This window comes from Schistocerca serialis, chromosome 4, assembly GCF_023864345.2.
Source record: "Schistocerca serialis cubense isolate TAMUIC-IGC-003099 chromosome 4, iqSchSeri2.2, whole genome shotgun sequence".
Classification (NCBI taxonomy): Eukaryota; Metazoa; Arthropoda; class Insecta; order Orthoptera; family Acrididae; genus Schistocerca; species Schistocerca serialis.
In genome coordinates this window covers 621,019,934-621,042,572 of record NC_064641.1, presented here as the reverse complement: position 1 = coordinate 621,042,572, position 22,639 = coordinate 621,019,934, and the positions used below count along the sequence as shown (strand labels likewise).

The window sequence follows — 22,639 nt, the reverse complement described above, 5'->3', positions numbered from 1 at the left end:
TTTAAACCATTTGAGCACTGTTCTATTCATACGACAGTAGCTGAACTTATCTAGAAGTAGTCCATGATTTACACAATCAAAAGCCTTTGATAGATCACAAAAAATCACAACAGGTGACTTCCGATTACTCAGAACATTTAATATTTCATTAGTGAAAGTATGTATAGCATTTTCCGTTGAAAAACCCATCTGGAAACCAAACTGACATTTTGTTAAAACTTCATTTTCACGAAGGTGTGAAGCTACTCTACAATATATTACTTTTTCAAGAATTTTGGATAAGGTAGTCAGAAGAGACATTGGGCTGAAGTTGTTGAAATCAGACTATCCCCTTTTTATGCAGTGGTTTAACAATGGCATACTTCAGTCTATCTGGGAAAATACCCTGCTTCAGAGAGCTATTACATATGTAGCTAAGAATCCCACTTATTTCTTCGGAACAAGCTTTTATTATCCTGCAGGAAATGCCATCAATTCCATTCAGCTTTTATTCTTGAGAGAGTTTATTATCTTCCTAATTTCAGAAGGAGAGGTGTTCTTTATCAAGTTTCCATTCGCTTTGATGGTGATGCCGTCATCCTATACTTTTGGTTGCCCTGTCTCCCTTGTAACTAATTCCAAAATGTTTTGATTTTGTTATCAGAGGTATTAATCTTCGACATGATGCACATGCTTCTGGACTTTTTAATATCCTTTCTTAATGTAGCACAGTGGTTTTTATAATATTTGGCTGTTTCTGGGTCATTACTCTTTCTTGTTGTTAGATATAGTTTCCTTTTGTGGTTACAAGATATTTTTATTCCTTTAGTAAGCCAAGGCTTTTGCATGGTTTCTTATAATTAGATTTAACTACTTTCTTGGGGAAACAATTTTCAAATTCTCTTACAAGTGTATCATGAAATAAGTTATATTTTAAATTAGCATCAGGTTCCTTGTACACCTCATCCCAGTCTAACTGCTGCAGATTTTCTCTCAAATTTCTAATTGTTGAGTCATTAATTGAACACACAACTTTGTAGGGTAGTATTGAATTACTGAATGGAGCTATGTCATATACTGTAACTAGCTGAGCATTATGATCAGAAAGCCCACTCTCAACAGGAGAAGAATTTATGTTTTTAAACCTATCTGGGTCTATAAAAGTGTTATCTATCAATGCACTGCTGTCCTTTACTACCCGAGTAGGAAAATTAATGACAGATGTCAAATTAAAAGAACCGAGCAAGACTCCCAGGTAATTCTTCATATTACACTCTTTCAGTGAATCAACATTGAAGTCCCCACAAATAATAATTTGCTTTCCCCTATCTGACAGATAGCACAACAAGGCATCCAAGTTTTCCAGGAATAAATGAAAGTTTCCTGAAGCGGACCTATATACTGTTACAATTACAAAAGAGCCTTCCTTCAGTTTAAGTTGATAGGCACATGCTTCTATATGTTGCTCTAGACACAACTTTTTTGTATCAAAGCTTTCTACACAGTGATAACTTTTGACATATATGGCAACTCCTCCTCTCACCTTATTCTCTCTACTCCTATGTGCTGCTAGTTTATAACCACTGATATTTACCTTTTCCATATCAGACACAATGTGATGCTCAGACAGGCATAGTATATCTATTACATTATCAGATTCAATGTCATCTAAACAAACAAGGAGTTCATCTACTTTATTCTTCATTCCCGGAATATATTGGTGAAAAATGTTAACATTATTTTTTACTTAACTTTTGTGAGAATCTACTTTTTCCTTTAATCCACCAATATTTTTGTTAAATATGGTAACATTATTATTTACTTTCCTGTTGTGAGAATTTTGTGAGTTTTGGACCTCTTTAGCACCTACCTGCCTGAACTTCTCATTGGACACTTATATTAGTCTAAAAAAGAGGTATATCCATGAGTACTAGTGTCCCCCCTTATGGATTTCGCTAACAACCCTTCCAGTTTACCCTTCCCTTTCCTACTGAGGTGTACGCCATGCCTTGTGAAATCCCCCCTATCAATAGGCTAGACAGGAAACAATCCAATGTCTGACAGAGTGGCCGCCCTACGCAACTAATCCAACTCCATATTTACCCTCCAGACAGAACTGTTCAACTGGGGCTGATCATGCTGCACAAAAGCAGGCACCAGCCCATCATTGGTATGGGTCGTTGCAGAGGCTCTTTTCACCAGGTCACACTCAATACCGTAGCCCTGATCCCTATCAATACTGTTTCCCACTCCACCCACTATCATCACATGATCCTGCTTTGTGAAACCCTTGCACAAGGAACCTATATCTTCTACCACCTGGCTGAGACTTGCACTTAGCTTGAAATGGCTTGTGACCTGGTACTGGTCACCTAATTTTTCCTTCAAAGTCTGGCCCACACCTCTTCCATGGCTGCTACCTAGCAACAGAACTTTCCTCTTACTTTCTACTTTTTTTGAAACAGTTGGTTTCCTAGTGAGATTCTGTTGCATCTTAACTAAATCCACTTCTGCTGGAGCCTCTTCCTTACTTAACTGTGGTAGCAAGGCAAATCTATTGGTTGTGCTAATTGGGAAACTGTCAGATACTGTTCTTTTTATGTGGCCCCTGTTCCCAGCTACCACTTCCCACCGCTCTTTACCCTCATCCCCCTTAACATCTTCAGTTCCTCCTTTGCTCTGTCCAAATCAGCCTGAAGGGCTCTAATTTTCTCCTCCTGTTCAGCTATAATCCTATCTCTTGAGCAAACCCTGCAAAAGAATGGAAGAGTCTCGTTTGCTTCTCCAATTCCCACGCCGCTACAATTTCCCCAATGAAACCACCTGTCACAATAGCTGCACAAAACCCCTGAACTAACTATCCTACTGCAGTTCACACACTTAGTATCCATGGTAGTTTGGAAATTAGTTAAGAGTTTTTCTAAGTGATAACGCTAATATATTAAATACAGATGCAAAGGACACCAAATATGTTTTGGAAACTAATATGTAAGTAAACTATTACCAAATGCACTTAAATTAGTGGTATAACGCTAAATATGCACGATCAAAAACTAGGCCTAAACAACCGAATGTAACCAAAACGAACATTTTGCGATAGGTGGAAGAATACATAAATAAAAGAAAAACCTTTAATGGCAAGCTTGAAGAGCACACTAATGAACGTATTTAATTAATCTATACCAAATGCACTTAAGATTGCGGTATAACGCTAAGTATGCACACTCGGAAAGTAAGGCAACGACGCGAAATATAAACAAAACGAACTTTTCGCGATTACTGGAATAATACGCAAATAAAAGAAAAACGTTTAATGGTGAGCTTGAAAAGCACCATACTGAACGTATCTAATCAGTTAAACTACAGCAAATGCACTTCCAATTGCGGTATAACGCTAAATATGCACACTCAAAAAATTAGGCCTAAGCAGCAGTAAGTAAACAAATGAACTTTTCGCGATTACTAGAACAATACGCAAATAAAAGAAAAACTTTTAATGGTGAGCTTGAAGAGTACACTAAAGAACGTATTTAATTAGTTAAAAGTGTTCAACTACAATTAATTACAACCTAAATTACTTATCTTTCACGGGAGCTCTGTCTCCGTACGCGTGGCCTTGTGCAGGGCTACCAACGCCTATTCTCAATGAATAACCTAAATATAAAACCAGAAAACAATAGAAAACTTCATTCACTTTATAATACACGAAATTAATGAGATAAGACCTTGCGTAACATATATTTCAGTATAGTAGGTATTTGCTTCCTACTGTTATACATTGGATGTGTCATGCTGTTCGGCACTATAGAAATTTCTTTCCTTTCCTGCGCTTTCCATATGTTCTTACTTTCGACAATGCTGCAGAGAAACTCGCCATTCCTTACCTTATCAGTCCATCTAATTTATAACATCATGCTGTAGCACCATATCTCAAATGATTCTATCCTATTTTTCTAGTTTTTTCCACAGCCCATGATTCACTACTATACAATTCTGTGTTCCAACCTACATCCTCCGAAATTTCTTACTTAAAATAAGTCCCATGTTTGACATTTGTTTTTTTTTCAGTACTGCCCTCTTTGCCTCTTTTCCTGCGTTTTACTTCTTCTTTGCTTCGTTCATGACTATCAAAATTCCTTAATTTAATCGTCTTCATAATCATCATTGCTGAGTTAAGTTTACCGTTAAACTCATTCCTACTATTATTGTTTACTTTCGCCTTTTCCGATTTACTCTCAGTCCATATTCTATACTCATTAGACTATTTATTTCATTCAGTAGATCCTATAATTCTTCTTCACTTCCACCGACGACAGCAATGTCATCAGCCAATCATGCTGTTAATAATCTTCCACTCTGAATTTTAATCCCACTCGCCAACCTTTCTTCTATTTCCGTCATTGCTCCATCGATATATACCTTGAAGAGTAGAGACGAAAATCTGTATCCCCTTCCTATAACCTTTTTAATCTGAACATGTCATTCTTAGTCTTCCATTCTTCTAGTTCCCTTATGGTTCTTGTACATGTTGCTACTTCTGTTATATATATATATATATATATATATATATATATATATATATATATATATATATCGTAGTGCACCATCTTAGATTGTCGTAAAAGCACGCTACATCTCCACCATCGCTGACGTCCTCGAATATTAACCTGTCTAGAAATGACCAACGACACTGACGTCAACGACTCGCCGACAGCCCGAGCTACTTTGGAGATTGACTTTGAAAATCATAAAAAGTCAACTCTCGTAAACTAATTCTCTGAACAATACTGTAAAAACTTTGCGAAATCGGTGGTATTTTCTCGTTGTCACTGAATTCACATAATTTCAAATTATCACAGTGAATTTCATTTCTCTGTAACACTCATAATAATAATTAAAACTTGTTTTGTTCGTAAAACCATTTCTTACTGTAGAAGATATGATTCTTCCAACCCATTATTGTAAATAACTACTATTTTAATTGGTGAGCTCGTAGTTGTTCAGTATTTATTTTGCATTCGCTTTTTAATTTATTAAGCATATTCTTTTATGTTGTTTGATTATGTTAATTTTTTTGCTTGTTCTTCGTTTTTTTGTCAATTATCAAGTGGATTATTGTGAGTTGAGAAGTTGTCCAGTGCTCACCTTTACATTAGCAAACAGTAGCCCACCACATTTTACCCAGTCTGTTTGGTGCGTAAGGGATAAACATTTTTGGTTTTGACTTATATATGAACACTCATCAAGTTATAGTTTTAGGAACCTTGTTTGCGTATGTAGCGTAATACTCAATTAATTCTGGGAGAAGCTAAATATTCTTAGTTTCAGTTACCCCAAAACTTACGTAAGTGGGGAATCTGTGGAGACGTATCAGGATTTGTATCTTTTATTAGATGAACATGGTCATGTCGAACTAGATTAATATTCGAGAGGATCCTTTATAGTCATACATTGCACTTTACTGTGACAGGACAGTGTTATTTTAATTGTACTTTGACAGGATCTATTGATCTTTTGGTCTAAGTTCAAAATTTAATGTGTGGTGTAATTTGCTTTAGCCTGTTTTGTTTTGATTACGTCGACAGTACGATGAGTAAAGAGGAGGACTTGTAAAGTAGCTTCCAGACATGGAGAAGTAAACCAATGGGATATAAATAAGCAGAATCTGTTGCGGAAAATGTAGAAAACGGGCCAACCACTAAACTGGAATCAAGCGTCAAAAGAGAAGTAATTGGGAATGGAGGAATAGAATGCTTACACTGCTGTTAGCATAAACGGAGGAAGCACAGAATAAAGTTGAAGAAGGACAGAAGAAATTGGGGAAAATATGAAAAGCTTTAAGCTTTACTTTAATTTCTTGTCTAGCCTTAACTGGCTTAAACTGGAGTTGGAAGCTGGGAGGAAAAGAAAATTTCTGAAGTCGAGTTAGATGTAAATAAAGATTCTTCGAAGTTCGAAGATGATGTTGAAGAGGCTTTTAAAGAAACAGAATTTGAATTAAATGAAAAACAAAAGAAATTTGAAAATGTCATAAAATATAGGGTAGAGTGCTTGAATAAAGACATTGTGAAGTCCAAGCTGATGAGTGCAAACGAGGGAAAACTGGAATGAAAGGCTACTGACATCAGATTTTTCAGGAACGTGGTAAAAAGCATCAGGCAGAAGTGGAAGCGATTAAAGAGACCAATTTTTGTAATTGGATAGGGTCGATAATTTAGAAAAAACTATGCAAACTAAAAGTTTTGTAGCACCACTGTTGGTAGAGCGATAATGGATGGTAGTAGTTTTAATAGCACAGTGTTTGATCTTAATGGAAACATGTGTCCTTTATCTTTTATAAACAGTTGGAGAAGTCAGTTTTCTGCCCCTTACATACAGAAAGATAAACTAAGGAGCGCAAGTGCTTGCTTAGAGGGAGAAAATTTTGAGTAGGGAGCTGAGACGCCACATAACTATGAGCATTCGAAGAATTTGTGTCAGTGTTTCTGGGTGAGCTTTGGTCCAAGGAAAAACAAAGTGATGTTACATAAGCTCTTAAGAAAGTTCAATGGTAAGATGGGAGTGAGAGGTGAAACATTCATATATCCCATAGAGTGAAAGAGATATTATTGAGGTACTAATGGGGACGTTACCACCTAGTAAAAGATGTAGATTTAGAGGACATAATATTAATGTTAAAGATTTTCTGAATAGGGCGAGGGACGTAGATAGGTGGCAACCAAATTTCTCAATTCATGAAAGCAGAAATTATTAGTGGTACTATAACAACAGGGATTAAATAAACAGAGCGAATTAATAAAGGCAATTGGAAGAGGAGAAAGAGGTCGAATGAGATTTGGAGTAATAAGAGAGGCTATTACAGACTGGGAGAGTCCCAGATGGGAAATGGACGCTGCAACACAGAGGACCTATTCTGGGGTGGTTCAAGCTTTTGGCCCTGCAAATGTTACAAGTCGCTATGGTGGAACAAGAAGCTTAGTATTGGTAATAATTCTAATTATGGTGATAAGATGTTTACAAGTGAAAATCTGATGACTGAAGATATTGTTTCTAACGTTGAGTATAGAACAGATGTGAAATCAGTAGGGTCATGTAGGGAAATGCTTTCATAGATGTATGGTGAAGTCAAAGAATATGAGGAGAAGCAAGAAGACAGAAAGAAGAAAAATGATACACTGCAAAATGAAAGTGATAATAGTGATTAGTGATAGTGGTAGTAGTGAAGAGTAAGATGAAAGAACACAAGAGAATGAATTTATTTTACATAACAGCTTGCAGGAAGAAGAGAGGGAAGGAGAAGGACCACTTTCTGAAACCACTCAGGAGAAGACTACAACATCTTCATTGGACCATGAAATAGACGTAGGTGTTGAAGAGAAAATTAATGTTTCATTATTAGTAAAGACAGCGGATTGGCAACGTGTAGTGAAAAGGAAATAAATTCATGTGCAATTCAAAAAGAGTCAGAATAAGTTACAAATCCTAAATCAAGATCTGATGACTGGGCACATAGTAATACCGAGTAGGAATTATTACATGAGATACGTGACTGTGATAATAGGACAACCTTTTCTCAAAATTGGTGTCTATGGTAGAGAAGAGAAAACCCTTTTGGGTGCTGATAGTGAAATTAGTGTGGTTGTTTAGGGCCTTTGTAATGATGTCAAAGTACATAATGATGTAATATATGTGCCAGTAATTGGATTAAAAATAATGGGTGCTAGGGGCAAACTGATTGTAGATATCTCTTTGGGTATTGATTGGCTAATTGAGTGTGGCGACAGATTTGTTAGTTTGAATGTCAAAAGTATAGTGAATTTTGTGTATTTTGATGATTTGTTGGTAGATAGTAACAAACTACTATGACATCTGAATATAAATGTGTTGCCAATAGGAACTGATATTGAGGAATTATACCTGAACCTGATCTATGGCTGTGATAAAGATGAGAGTGGAATTACAGAAGAATTAAAGAACCAAATGAAGGCAGCTGAAGTATTAAATGAGCAACAGAAAGAGGAATTGAGAGAAGTTTTATGGGTAAATAGGGAAGTTTTCTCTGGCAAACTAGGTAAAGTTAAGAACTTTGAGTGTAAACAGGACATGAAACTGCGTGAGCCTTTTCAAAAATATCGTTTCCCAAGTCATTTACAATAGAAGAAGCAGTGTATGAATAAATAAAGATAGTGGTAGAATGTGAAGTCATAGAGAATAAAAAAACCGTTTGATCACTGTGGATGCAAAAGATGGCAGTGTGAGGGTTGTTATAGATGTAGTATATTTAATACAATAGCGAGAAGAGAGACTCATCGCCCAGAAGATATGGAAAGACTATGAGGACAGTTGAGCTGGTGCTGTCAGCGAGTCGTCGATGGCCATGCCGTTAGTCTGTAATCTTTCAGCACGCAATCCAGAAACTATGGTCGTCTTGCTTTTCCTCTTGATCGTAGCCACCTATCGTGAATGTAGCAGGATTAAGCGATGTTCGTAGAATAGTATAACTGGCATATCTATAATCAGCATCGAAACAAGACACGCTTCTTCCAATTAATGCATGATCTATATGATCTATCCCAATGTTATAAACCTTGTTAACTGTTACTAGCCACAATTGCAGATTTTTAGTTTTCCTTTCGATTGTGGCTCAGCTCATTTCGCAGTTCAGCCATCCATAATACGAAAGTGCGTTACATTACTTGCCATTTGAATTAACAGTCCGCAGTTTACATCCAAGAGTCTGTGCTGTGCACAACAGTCACATCAGCTGTGCAGCGACTGGCACACTGTACGTGAGCGATTAGGGTTCAGAATATCGACTAAGCACACTAAAATGCTTTATGATATTTCTGTTTAATTACAGTCCACGGTATGCATTAAGTAGTTTGTGCTGTCTGCAATCAAAACAGTGCACTTTCAGCATTCATGCAGCTTAGAAGTCTACACATCATAGTTTTTAAACTTAATGTACCGAATAGCAGTTCCGACTTATAAGCCTATGACACATGTGGTTTTCAATTCCTTGTCCACGGCCCATACCGAAATCACAAAAGGTATCACTATGCAAATGGTTATTTTACATTGTCAGTGGACACAATAAACCATAGCACTCACATGTTGTTGCTTTTTCTGTCGACCTATCGATATGGTTCTATACTGTTCAATACATTTCGCTTCACATTACACTTCAAAAATTCCGAGTACAGTGATTTACAGTTTGATACAAAAGTACAACTTCACAATAGTCTCCTCATGGAAAATGACTTTAAACAACATAATAATAAACGTCAGAAGTACAGCATCAAAACAAGATGAAAAATAGCAATATCATTCATGACGACTGCGTGAGGTAAACAGAAACGTGGCTGTAGAAAGAAATTAATTTACAAAACTTATCTGGAAATAACCCGTTTAATATATAGCACGAAAATAAAGCGAAAAACAAGCAAAACGGAAGTACAGGCAAAAGAAGAAAAAAATATGTATCGTTCACGTGATTTTGCCAAGCTTCTATGATCACACTTTACTTTCCCCTCACCTCCAAACGCTTCATATCCTTTGTCAACGTATTTTCAAATATCACCTCCTCCCAGACGATGAACTCATTCCCGAAATCTTCAAATATCACAAATTTTTACACCAGGTTCTGCTTTGCGTTTTTGGGTAACAAGGTTAATTCCAGTTTTTATGCATACGATACGTTGCTGCGTCTATACCAGAACGAGTATACGAAGTACACTCGCAGCATTTTGGGACTATATGTTTACATTACCTATGAAAAACAAATAGCGGAAGTTGGCAGGCCGCGACGAGTGAGAGGAAGTAGATCCAGTTGGGCAGCAGCCAGGCCACTAAACCAGCAAGTGACATTCCCACACCCATGCTGCAGTGGGCGAGCAGATTGATGGCGGTCCGATGTCCCTTATCTGTCAGTTCTAGACCTGAAACACACTATAGTTCCTTGGAATTTTTCTTTTACTATCTGTAATCTGTGGCAATGGCACTTAAAAATAGAATTCATACTTTCATAGCCACGAATGTCACCTTTTCAGGCACAATACTTCTTCCATCAGATATCACCAGCAATGTGAGGCTGATGTTTGAGGATTCTGTTTAAAGGTCACTTCTCATAGGGAAAAGAGCCGTTATGGTGGAAGACATTATGCGTATAGTAGTTTTCCTGCGAGCTGGCAACAGCTTTTCGATTCTGGCTGTGTGCTGTGGAAATGGTGAGATGCAGTGACAGACAGAGGTCTAAACAGATACGGCTCTGTAGTTGGTTGGTTGGTTGATTTGGGGGAGCGGACCAAACAGCGAGGTCATCGGTGCCACTGGATTAGCCAACAATGGGGAAGAAAGTCGGCCGTGCACTTTTAAAGAAACCATCCCGGCATTTGCCTGAAGCGATTTAGGAAACTCATGGAAAACCTAAATCTGGATGGCCAGACGCGGTTTTGAACAGTAGTCCTCCCGAATGTGAGTCCGGCGTGCTAAACGCTGCGCTACCTCGCTCGGTGCTCTGTAGTCACAATGTAATGTAATAATACGACCACTGCTACGGACCAAAATTATAAATGTGTTTAATCAAAGTCATTCGATTTGACTAAGTCCTACGTCACCCAGTAGGACATGAACTGAAGAAAATCCACATCTTTTTTTGGAAAAAACACCTACCATTTTAATGGTCTCTACAGCCGCCATAATAATTTATCTTGGGTCAGTCTATTTGACTAAGACCTACGTCATCCAGTAGGATATGAACTGAAGAAAATCCACATCACTTTGTGGAAAAAAAACTACCATTTTAGTGGTCTCTGCAGCCGCCATAATAATTTATCTTGCGTCAGTCACATTTTATAAATTCTTAGAAATAAAATGGCGCAACACAGAGGAATTATCCGAACGAGACGGAAATCGATGGATGTATTTGTGCAGTAAGACAATTGAATACAATTTCGGAAAAAAATGCTGATTTGTTCAAGACAAAAGAGCATCACAAACTGGGCAAGTAAATAGCACGTTCTTCCACCTCTGGCCCTTACACAAGCAGTTATTCGGGTTGATATTGATTGACAGAGTTGTTGGATGTCCGAGCACTAGCAAAGAAGCTCGGAAGATATTCTCCGTAGTTGAGAACGAAACGTCAGGGAGAAGAAGTTCTACAGATCGACCACGGTAACTTAGCCCGGAAGTGTTTACTGATGAAGACGCCGGCCGTGAAAGCCTACGTGGAATGACTAGAAAAGAAATTCTAGCCGTGTGCGGGAGGCCATTATCTTATTGAAATATAAGCCCAGGATGGCTTGCCATGATGAACAATAAAATGGTGCGTAGAATATCGTCGACCTTAAGCTGTGCCATAAGGGTGCCTTTGATGCCATCCAAGGAGACACAGCTATGAAAATAAATGGCTTCCCAGATCATCACTTATACATCTACATAATACTCCACAAGCCACCTAGTGGTGGTAATTTCCGTACCAATATCTGATCCCTCCAACTCCCTAATAGTGCGTGGGAAGAATGATTGCCGGTAAGCCTCTGTATTGGCTCTAATTTCTCGAATTTCCTCCTCGTGGTCAATACGCGACATGTATGTGGAGGGAAGGAATATGTTTCCCGTCGCCTCCTGAAAAGTGCTGTCCCGAAGTTTCAGTAGTAAATCTCTCCGTGATGCACAACGCCTCTCTTGTAACGTCTGCCAGTGGAGTTTGTTTAGCATCTCCGTAACGCTCTCTCGCCAGCGTGACGAAACGCGCTGCTCTCCGTTGGATCTTCTCTATCTCCTCTATCAGTCCTACCTGGTATGGATCCCAGATAGATGAACAGTACCCAAGAACCGTGAGAACAAGCACCTTATAAGCCACTTCTTTCGTGTATAACTTACATTTCCTTGAGATACTTCAGATGACTCTGAGACTGGTGTCTGCTTTCCCCACAATAAAACGGTGCGTAGAGTATCGTCGACCTTAAGCTGTGCCATAAGGGTGCCTTTGATGCCATCCAAGGAGACACAGCTATGAAAATAAATGGCTTCCCAGATCATCACTTATACATCTACATAATACTCCACAAGCCACCTAGTGGTGGTAATTCCACTTAAGGTTGCTCTGGATAGTTACGCCTTGATATTTTACGTCAGACGCTGTCTCCATCTGTTTGTCATCAATAGTGTAGCTGTACAGTACTGGGTTTCGTTTCCTATGTATGCGCAATATGTTACACTTATTTACGTTCAGGGTACGTTCGAAATCATTGAACGCTTCTCTCTTTGCTCTCCTTACGCTCATTTTCGCTTCGTTCAGCTTTTGTTTGTCAGCTAGGTTTTTACTTCTTTTGAATCTGAAATGAAGTGCTCTTTGTTTACGTTGCGCTTTTCTAACACGGCTATTAAACCATGGTGGATCTTTACCATCCCTTAAAACCTAACTCGGAACATACTTGTCTAGGGCATATTGAACGATGTACTTGAATTTTTTCCATTTGTTTTCCACATCTTCGTCCTCGTCACCGAATATTTGATGCTGACTGCTGAGATATTCTGAAATTTGTATACTGTCACCCTTGCTGAGCAAAATATCTTCCTATCTTTCTTAACATTCCTTGTAGGACCCTTCGTCATAAATGCTGTTGCAGCGTTATGATCACTGATACCTTCCTCCACGTTAACTGATTCGATAAATTCAGGTCTGTTTGTTGCCAGAAGGTCTAAGACGTAACCCTCACGAGTTGGTTCTCCAACTATCTGCTCAAGGTAATTTTCCGACAAGACATCCCGAACAATGCCACACAATTCCCTGTCTCTGGCACCTGTTTTGATGGCATAACACTCCCAATATATACCTGGGAAGTTGTGGTCACCTAATATTACAACGGCATGATCAGGAAAATTACTAATGGTATTCTGCAAGCTCTGTCTGAAGCCCTCTACCACTACAGATCCTGAGCCAGGTGATCTATAAAAGCATCCGATCACCATTTTTGACCATTCTTTGATACTCAGTTTCACCCAGATTAATTCACATTAGGAATCCGTGATAAGCGGGCTGGATTTTATCGAATTTGTTACTGTAGTAAACACGCCTTCACCATTGGCTACTAACCTATCCTTAGGATAAACATTCCGGTCTGAACTTAGGATTTCGTTGACAATGACGTCTGGCTTCAACCAGCTTTCTGTTCCCAATACTACCTGTGCATTATAACCTTCAATAAGCGATACTAATTCTGGGACTTTTCCTTGTATGCTCCTGCAGTTTACTAGAATCATATTAATCTTTCCTATCTCTGATCTCCGAGGACCAAGATTCTATGAGGTCACTGTGGCTGATTTAACAGGCAAATAGTGTTTGCTCCCAAGTAAGGGACTCCTTAACCTAAATAAGCCCCATGTGCAAGCCACACGTACTCCGCTACCCTAGTAGCCGCTTCCTGCGTGTAGTGTGCGCCTTACCTATTAATCGGAATCCTACAATTCTGCACCCGATAGCGGAGGTCAAGAAATTCGCATCCGATACCGTCGCATAGCCGTCTGAGCCTCTGGTTTAGAACTTTCACTCTGCTCCAAACCAGAGGACCACGATCAACCCTGTGTACGATACTACAAATAGACAGATTATCCAGCATCCTGCGTGCGTTGCTAGTTGCCTTCAACAAATCAGCCAGCCACCGAAAGTTGTTTGGTTGGTGGAAGCGTAGAGCCTCGGAGTCGGCTGTCAGTTTTGCAACCTTGAAATATTTTTCTACTTTGCTGAAGTGGATATTGCAATTAGAGTATTTCCGCGAATATGTGAACTTTGACCAAGTAAAAGGAGTAAACTACAACGGAAAGCACTTGATCTTCTGCAATATTTTCTTCCGTGCATTACTTGAAATAAGAGATGTCGACCAAATCATCTGGAGAGAATGATCGTGACATATAACAGGAGACATTAACATCCTTTGCCTTTGAATGTGGTGTTTATCGCCAATTTTAGTATTTTGTAAGCGTCGTTTACAAGCACAAGTAAACAGAGTAGTGTAATTTAGTTTCTGTTGTGAAGTATTGTCTTCATTAGTTACTTTAGTTTTAACGTAATCTACTAATAGTTGGAAATGTCCGATATTAACTTGAAAAGTATTCCCTAGAGACGGAAAGAATTGCGAGTAAATAACTACTTGTTACGCCCTACTTACCACGGAACGCCGTAAGTATTTGCTACGAACTAAATATTATTTGATTTTGGGCAAATGCTTTTAAATACGACCAAAAAGCATTAAATGCTTCCTTCAAGCATGCGTGGAGCAGTAGCAGCAGCAGCATGAGGAAATTAATAGCGATAATGAAAGTAATAATCGAAGTATTTGGTATCTTCATACTCTGCAATGGTACGTCTCGATCTAAGAAACTTCTTGAAATAGTGGAAACTTCAAAAGTCTTCCAATCGAGGCTGTGATGGCTCTAAGCGACTCCCGCTGAAATGAGGATTCTGTGTTAGAAGCCTGCTGATAATTCAGCCGTTAAGAGAGGGCCTAAGTGTATCATACGTTACGAAACAATCATGAATGTAGCAACTGTGGGCTTAAGTGGTTTTTTGGGTTAATTTCAGTTTCTTAGTTGCGAGGTATGGATCCGATTTTCATTTCAGTCATATATTTTAAACAAACATGATCAGATCTCCATCTCATTTAGTAATGCCAACTGAAGAACGTCAGGTTGCATCGTAAATCAGAATCCGATTTGTAAACATCGTATCTCTTCGTGACCAACAGAGGCGCACGAGGGAGACAGGCTGTAGCGCTTACGTCACAGTACGTGACGCTGCAGGTCTTACGAGGGCCAGCAGCCGTCTCCGGCGGGGAGCGAGTAGCTATTTCAAACGAGCTTAGTAATTCCTGACTGCGTGTTTAGATGCATGCAAGTTCTCCATAACACACGACAAAATTAAGACGTTTCTTGCGTCCTCTTCAATTAAACATTGCTTTCCTATATGCAGTACTTGGCTGCAGATAATAACAAATAAGGTATCTGTATTTTCTTTAGTTTTCGTGCTTCCCGAGAAAATAAGAAAAGCTGGAGACGAAGCATTCTAATGGGGCTTGGAAGAAGTTTCGAGACGTCAGGCCACATATAACTAAACAAACAAGACTTAAAAAACATTACCGAACTGCAGTGCTCCCCGAAATGTAACAACGTTGGATGGTGTAATATGAAACTAAAAGGCAAAAACTGTTCATACTGTTATCATCGATATACTTGAAAAAGATGTTAAACAATTTCTTTAGAAAGTAATATTAAAAAGTCAACATTTAATAAATACTCATTTCTTTTCCGAGATCTGTATGAGAGTAAACTGGTGAAGTCTCTGGGATAATTTGTACACTTTATTAACCATTGGCCATGAACTGGATAATTTATTCTTTCACATCTGGAGAAAAATATGGTTACCTACATGTCAGACATCTGAAGCGGAAACAGGTAATTTTAAATTGTTAACTAAATTTTTCTGTACCATCATAAGCTCAGGCTATCTGGCTTACACTTGAAAGTTGGCTCAGTAGTTTAATGGCATTTCCTGGAGTGAGTGATAAATGTCTCTCTACATTGCTAATTAGCAGCTGAGAATAATTTATTAAATAGTTTACTTAACATACTTCTATTTTAATCAATTATTCTTCAAAATAAGAAATAATAATCAGTATTTCACCACCGCGATTTGCTTTGGAAAACCCAGTTACTCAATTAACTATTTTTTATGTGATCTAAGGAAGTTTGGTATAGAAAATGTTCTGAATGACAAAATATCAAGTAGTGACGGAATACTCTAACGGTGGAACTCATGTATATTTACCTAAAAGTATTATTGTAATTTCACCTTTTCACTAAAAGTGTTTTAGATGGAGAGAAGAAATTTTCCGAGATTAGCGAAAATATCGAAAAAAAGACGCACCAAGGAGGAACTATCCAAATGGGACGGAAATCAGTACATGGAAAACGGCGCTCAGGCTGATGCCGTGTTCCTTGATTTCAGTAAGGCATTTGACACCGTCCCGCATTGCCGTTTAATGAAAAAAATACGAGCTTAGGGAGTATCGGAGCAGACCTGCGACTGGAATCAAGACTTTCTAGCAGATAGAACTCAGCACGTCGCTCTTAATGGAACTAAATCGCCAGATGTAAAGGCAATATCCGAAGCACCACAGGGAAGTGTGATAGGAGCGTTGCTGTTCACAATATATATAAATGATCTAGTAGAAAGCGTCGGATGCTCTTTAAGGCTATTCGCAGATGATGTAGTTGTTTATACCAAAGTAGCAACACCAGAAGACAGTAAGAATTTGCAGAACGACCTGCAGAGAATTGATGAATGGTGCAGACTCTGGCAGTTGACCCTGAACGTAAATAAATGTAACATATTGCGCATACATAGGAAAAGAAATTCAGTACTGTACAGTTACACTATTGATGACAAACAGCTGGATACAGCGTCTGCCGTAAAATATCCAGGTGTAACTATCCAGAGCAATTTTAAGTGAAATGGCCATATAAAACAGGTAGTAGGAAAAGCAGACATAAGACTCAGATTCATCGGAAGAATCTTAAGGAAATGTAAGTTATCCACGAAAGAAGTGGCTTGTAAGGTGCTTGTTCGCCCGATTCTTGAGTATTGTTCATCCATCTGGGATCCCTGTCGGGTAGGACTGATAGACGAGATAGAGAAGATTCAACGAAGAGCGGCGTGTTTCGCCACAGGATGGTTTGGCTGGCGTGAGAGCGTTACGGAGATGCTAAAGAAGCTCTACTGTCAGACGTTACAAGAGAGCCGTTGTGCATCACGGAGAGATTTACTACTGAAATTTCGGGACAGCACTTTTCAGGAGGACTCAGACAACATATTACTTCTCCCCACCCCCCACATACAACTAGCGTATTGACCACGAGGAGAAAATTCGAGGAATTACAACCAACACAGAGCCTTACCGACAATCATTCTTCCCACGCACTATTCGCGACTGGAACAGAGTTGGAGGGATCAGATAGTGGTACCGAAAGTATCCTCCGCCACACGCCATTAGGTGCCTTGCGGAATATGATGCAGAAATTCTAACTCTGTCGAACTCCACTTCCAGTTGACTGATATAGCAGAAGATTGTTTACCACCGCTCTTTCTCACCAGAAAATATGCTGTTTGCTTACTGGGCGCTGTAACTATACTGCAACAGTAATTTCATGTCTAAGCAATGCATACGAATTGCAGAATTTAATAGTGCCGTAGCTTCCAGTGTTGTATATTTCTGACCTAAACTGGCTCCGCATCATTGCAGGTCTCAGGCACTGCAACGTCATACTGACACCAATAGTGTGCCCGTACTGCCAACGTCGGTATTCGTTTCACCTGATTTTGTAGCTACTGAATTTCAAGGCAAATGACCTCTCAACATGAGAGGATTCATTCCGTTCCTCCTTCCCTTCTGGAAGATTACTTTTCTGGTAAGCAACCTTTTTCTCTTCTAACCAGCGAAATACGACAAAATGCGGCCAGTAATTGCCTCACAAACCGCTATTCAATGCTGTTAAGGAGATTTCCTTTAACATAGTCGTAAGTGAAGGAATGTAATTTAAAACACTTTCAGGAGGAAATTCGCAAACTTAGCGAATAAGAAAACCTTGTTGGCCAGGAAGCAAAAGGTTTAAAAACAATATCTGCACAGTCAGGACCAGGGCGATCTTGTCGTCTGATAGTGCTGCATTATAGTTTGACTAAGAGGTATCACACGTTGTGTTCCTTTAGATGTGGAAATCGTTGATTGGAACCTAGTTTAACATCTAAGGGTATACAAAATGATTAACAACAGAAGGCTGAGTTCATGAGTTCACACTGAAACTGAGGTGTATTTATAACAGGGAAAGCAGGGTAGACCATTTGTCCCTGCCTTCTTCCAATGGACATTGGAAGCCATATACACAAATGTTTACAATGCTACGAGTACTTTGAACGTTACAATAGACGTTGTCGTCCTAAACCGATTACAAACTGTCTGATTTACCTACTCCACTATTTTACCACTTGCATGAAGCGTTTCTGTGGTGCAATATGTGAGGTAACACAGGTAATTTAACCGTTAAGCTCTCATAATAGTGTTATTATTATTATTATTATTAGTATCTACATCTACGTCTACATCTACGTGATTACTCTGCTATTCACAATAAAGTGTACAGGCTAAAAGTATTATGCCCCTACTAATATCTAAAGAGATTTATTCAACGTAGCATAAGGAATTTCATCGGTCACATGTCTAGTATATATGGTAAGTTAATATCAGATTTTAAAAGGTATTTTATTGTAGTTAAGAGTAACTGTTTAACATTTTGGTGATGATTAAATAATGTGTTTATTCATTTTGAAGTGAGTACTTAAAAGTTTTGGACATTTGAAAAAGTCAGTAATAAGATAATGTTAAGGTATATTAGTGTAAAGTTAAATTGGTATGAATTACATGCACGTAACTTAAATAGTACATGAGTTACTGGAGGTCAAAGTAGCCGATTACTATCGATCGCGTCAGGCCATAACTACCCTACAGTTACACGTAGAAACGGTAGCATCATGCTTATAAATATATTTATTCATCTGTGTCTTTGTTTATATCCAATGTATGCTATTCATGAAGAAATTGGTCAATTATTTAATGTGTTTTAGAAAGCACAGAGACGTTAGGCTACTTGCATACTTTTGCTTCATATTCCTTTGATATATGTCTATTTAATTTGTTTATGTATTTAATAACGTGTGTTAAAGCGTGTATATGGTTACGCCATTGGAATATTTACCGGTTGATTATAAAGTCAGTATAAATTTGAAAACTGAATAAATCACGGAATAATGTAGATAGAGAGGAATGACATGGGGTTTTATTAGAACCAAAAAAATACAAAAGTTCAAAAAATGTCCGACAGATGGCTCTTCATCTGATCAGAACAGCAATAATTAGCATAACAAAGTAAGACAGAGCAAAGATGATGTTCTTTACAGGAAATACTCAATATGTCCACCATCATTCCTCAACAATAGCTGTAGTCGAGGAATAATGTTGTGAACAGCACTGTAAAGCATGTCCAGAGTTATGGTGAGGCATTGGCGTCGGATGTTGTCTTTCAGCATCCCTAGAGATGTCGGTCGATCACGATACACTTGCGACTTCAGGTAACCCCAAAGCCAATAATCGCACGGACTGAGGTCTGGGGACCCGGGAGGCCAAGCATGACGAAATTGACGGTTGAGCACACGATCATCACCAAACGACGCGCGCAAGACATCTGTCGGACATTTTGTGAACTCTGGTCTTTTTTTCTAATAAAACCCCATGTCATTCCAAGCATGTTTGTCAGTTTTTACCTCTCTATCTAGATTATTCCGTGGTTTATTAAGTTTTCAAATTTATACTGACTTTTTAATTCCCCAGTATTTAATTTCAAGTTATTTAAATGTAACTCCAGCATTTCGTATGTGTTTAAATATGTCTGTGAGTGTACGTTGGGCTGGAGACATGGCGTGAGCGCTCTAGCCAATCACAGCGCTCATGAATGGAGAGACTGGATGGAACCAGGAGAGGAGTTGGGGATAGGACGGCGCGAAGGACACACGGTCGCGAGAGAGACTTGAGGTGTGGAGCGGTTTGCGCGTGGTCGCGAGAGATAGAAATACTTCGGAATGCCGTCTTGTAAACTTGTGAGATTTCCCGGGTTTCTGCAGTGAAGACGTAGTATGCGTTTAGAAGTGAATATCTCGCGAGCTATATTGTCGTTCATAATTAATTAAGTGCAGTAGGCATCTGTTGTTTCCTTATTATTCAACTTATATTTTATTTGATCGCTGGACCATCGACACCAATAAGTGTTTGCAGAAATATACCGCATTCTCAAAAGAACTTCTACTATCGTACTCATCATTTAAAGTCGTTATGATAGTACCTGCAGATTTTATTTAATTGCAATCTTTCATTTATAAATTTATATGTTACACTCATAATTCGCAATTGCCGAGTGATAGAAACCTTCGACTATTCGATTCATGTGTGCATTCTTATCGTATACTAAAGACTCAGCAGTATTTGGCCTGTAATGCGGCAACTACGTATCCCAGCCCCTAGACAACGAAATCAGCCAAAACTTTTAATATTGCAACGTTGAGTCAGGGGGTACGTAGTTGAGGGCCACCTCATTTCATTCATCAAATTGTTTGAAAGCCCACAGGCTATCGTATTTTAGTTAACTGCGTTACCTCACATATTACATAACAGAATTCTATAACAGCGCTTCATTCACGTGGAAGGGTAGTCGACCAGGTAAAGTGGTAAGTGTGTAATATTCGGGTTAGAACTCTGCCGCTTCCATCAATTTTCATTCGTAGTAAACAAAGAACTGTTAGATTAGGACGACAACGTACTTTTGGTATTGTAAACATTTGTGTATGCGGCTTCCAATGCTCACTGGAACAAGGCTAGTACAAACGGCTTTTCCTGGTTTCTCTGCTATAAGTACACCTCAGTTAGAGGATAAACTCAGCCTTCGGTTGTGAATCGTTTTGTATTTGTAGCAGTACCATACCCTTATATGTTAAACTCGGTTTCAACTAACGCTTTCCACAGGTACAGGAACACAACATGTGATACATCATAGGTAAACTATAATGCAGTGCCAATGGCTATAAGTGCTTGGTTTCAATCCGTTTCCAGAACAAAAAAGTTCGTCATGTCGTTTAAAGTTGAGACATGGACAAATAATTACTCAATCACGACTGCAAAGAAAGTACTGGTGATCCGATGTTAATTTTGAAAGCGCATTTTGCTATTAAACGGGTTGTTTTTAACTGGCTATTTCAAAATTCAGTATATGGCCAAACGCACAAATCAGGAAGAACGTTTCGCAGGTGTGGATAAACCTTATAAAGAGCAAAATTTCTTCGAACTGTTAGAGAACTTCAGAAGTCTAGATATTGTCTCTAAATTTCTTATTCGTAAAAATATTTAATTTTATTTAAAGATTGCTGGAATGGCTTATGCAACGGAGCTAGTTAACTCAAATTCTAATGAGTGTGGTACTGATTTTGAAATGTCACTTATTGTAATGAAATTGAGTTTAGAAGTGTCAAGGACCATCTCATCTCTAACGACGCATTTTCTAGTATTCGCAACATAATGGTTTTGATTACGTCTGGACTGATTACCTTAAAGAACAGTGTTCTCTAGTGATATCTTGCGGTATTCATTTTGTGTAGTCGAACGACTGTAGTGCAGAGATATTAGAGGACCGGCACGACAGCTGCGTTATGTGGGATGCATGCATATCAGGCGAAATGCATTTCAGGTAGTTCGGATGCTTTTGCGTATGATAGCACATTCTCAGAAGTTTCTTCCTCAAACTAAGGCCTATGTTTGATACTAGCAGACTTCTCATTGTGAGGAATTCTCTATTTGCCTGTGCTACTCTGCTTTTTATGTCCTTGTTTCGTCCTTCATGGGTAATTTTGCTTCCAAGGCAGAAGAATTCATTAACTTCGTCTACTTCGTGATTACTTCTTTTGATATGAAGCTTCTCACTATTCTCATTTCTGCTACGTGTCATTAACTTTGTATTTGTGCGGTTTACTGTCAATCCATATGCTATAGTCATTACGCTGTTCATTCCATTCAAGAGATCCTGCAATTCTTCAATATTCATTCAGGATTCCAATGTTGTCAGCGAAGCTTATCATTGACATCCTTTCATCGTGAATTTTAATTCCACTCTTCTACCTTTCGACCTTTCGTTTTTTTTTTTTTTTTTTCATTTCCGTCATTGCTTCTTCAATTCATAGATTGAACACAACTTTTCTCTCGGTATTTCAGTCTTATTGTTCCCTTTTGATTCTTGTACATACTCCATATTAAGCTCCTTTCTGTATAGCTTACTACTGTTTTCCTCTGATATTAGAACATCTTACACCATTTTATAGTTTCGAATTCTTGTCTTCGTGAGGTCAACGAATACTGTGAGGGTGTCTTGATTTTTCTTCGGCCTTGCTTCCATTATTAAGCGCCACGTCAGGATTGCCTCTCTGGTGGCTTTACCATTTTCGGAAGTATATTGTCTTTTAAGGTCTAATTGTGCAGAAGTGAAAGGATCTTAAGCTGATTGATTTAAAACAAAATGATAATAAGAACAATGAAAATTGTGTTATTTATTTAGAAAAACAAGTTACACCAAACAGCTAGCAACCATTCGCCACGATGACTGCCAGTCCCAGTGCGTGCTGTATTTTACACCAGGGCAGACAATTTCACTGTACTCATTCAAACATTAATTATGTTTGTTGTATGGCGATACAATTAGATAAGATATTAGCCGCCACTTTATTTTCAGTGTCTATCGGATTTCATGCAGCAGAGACTTTGTATAACCTCAAAAGAAAATATTTATAGTAGTGAAGTTTTCACTTTCGAGTCCAACGATGAGGTGATTGTTCAGGGTGTAAGAACAATGATATTGAAATGGGCTGGTGCACTGTTGGGATTAAACCGCATTCGCTAGCTATCAACAGGAAGTACATATCGTTAAAGTCCTTCTGGGAGGACTTATAACATACCTCTTCAATGTTGCAAATCACATGGCTTTCATCACACCGGACGGTCGTGATTATTTG

At 38.6% G+C, this 22,639-nt stretch overlaps 1 protein-coding gene across 1 annotated transcript in view; it reads right to left on the bottom strand.

The window, feature by feature from the left end:
• Nucleotides 1–22,639, bottom strand: part of LOC126474641 (organic cation transporter 1-like) — a 128,229-nt gene that overhangs the window by 30,026 nt on the left and 75,564 nt on the right. Inside the window, exon 5 of the mRNA XM_050102120.1 lies at nucleotides 9,749–9,917. Coding sequence (XP_049958077.1) covers nucleotides 9,749–9,917 — 169 coding nt within the window. The remainder of the gene's footprint in view (nucleotides 1–9,748; nucleotides 9,918–22,639) is intronic.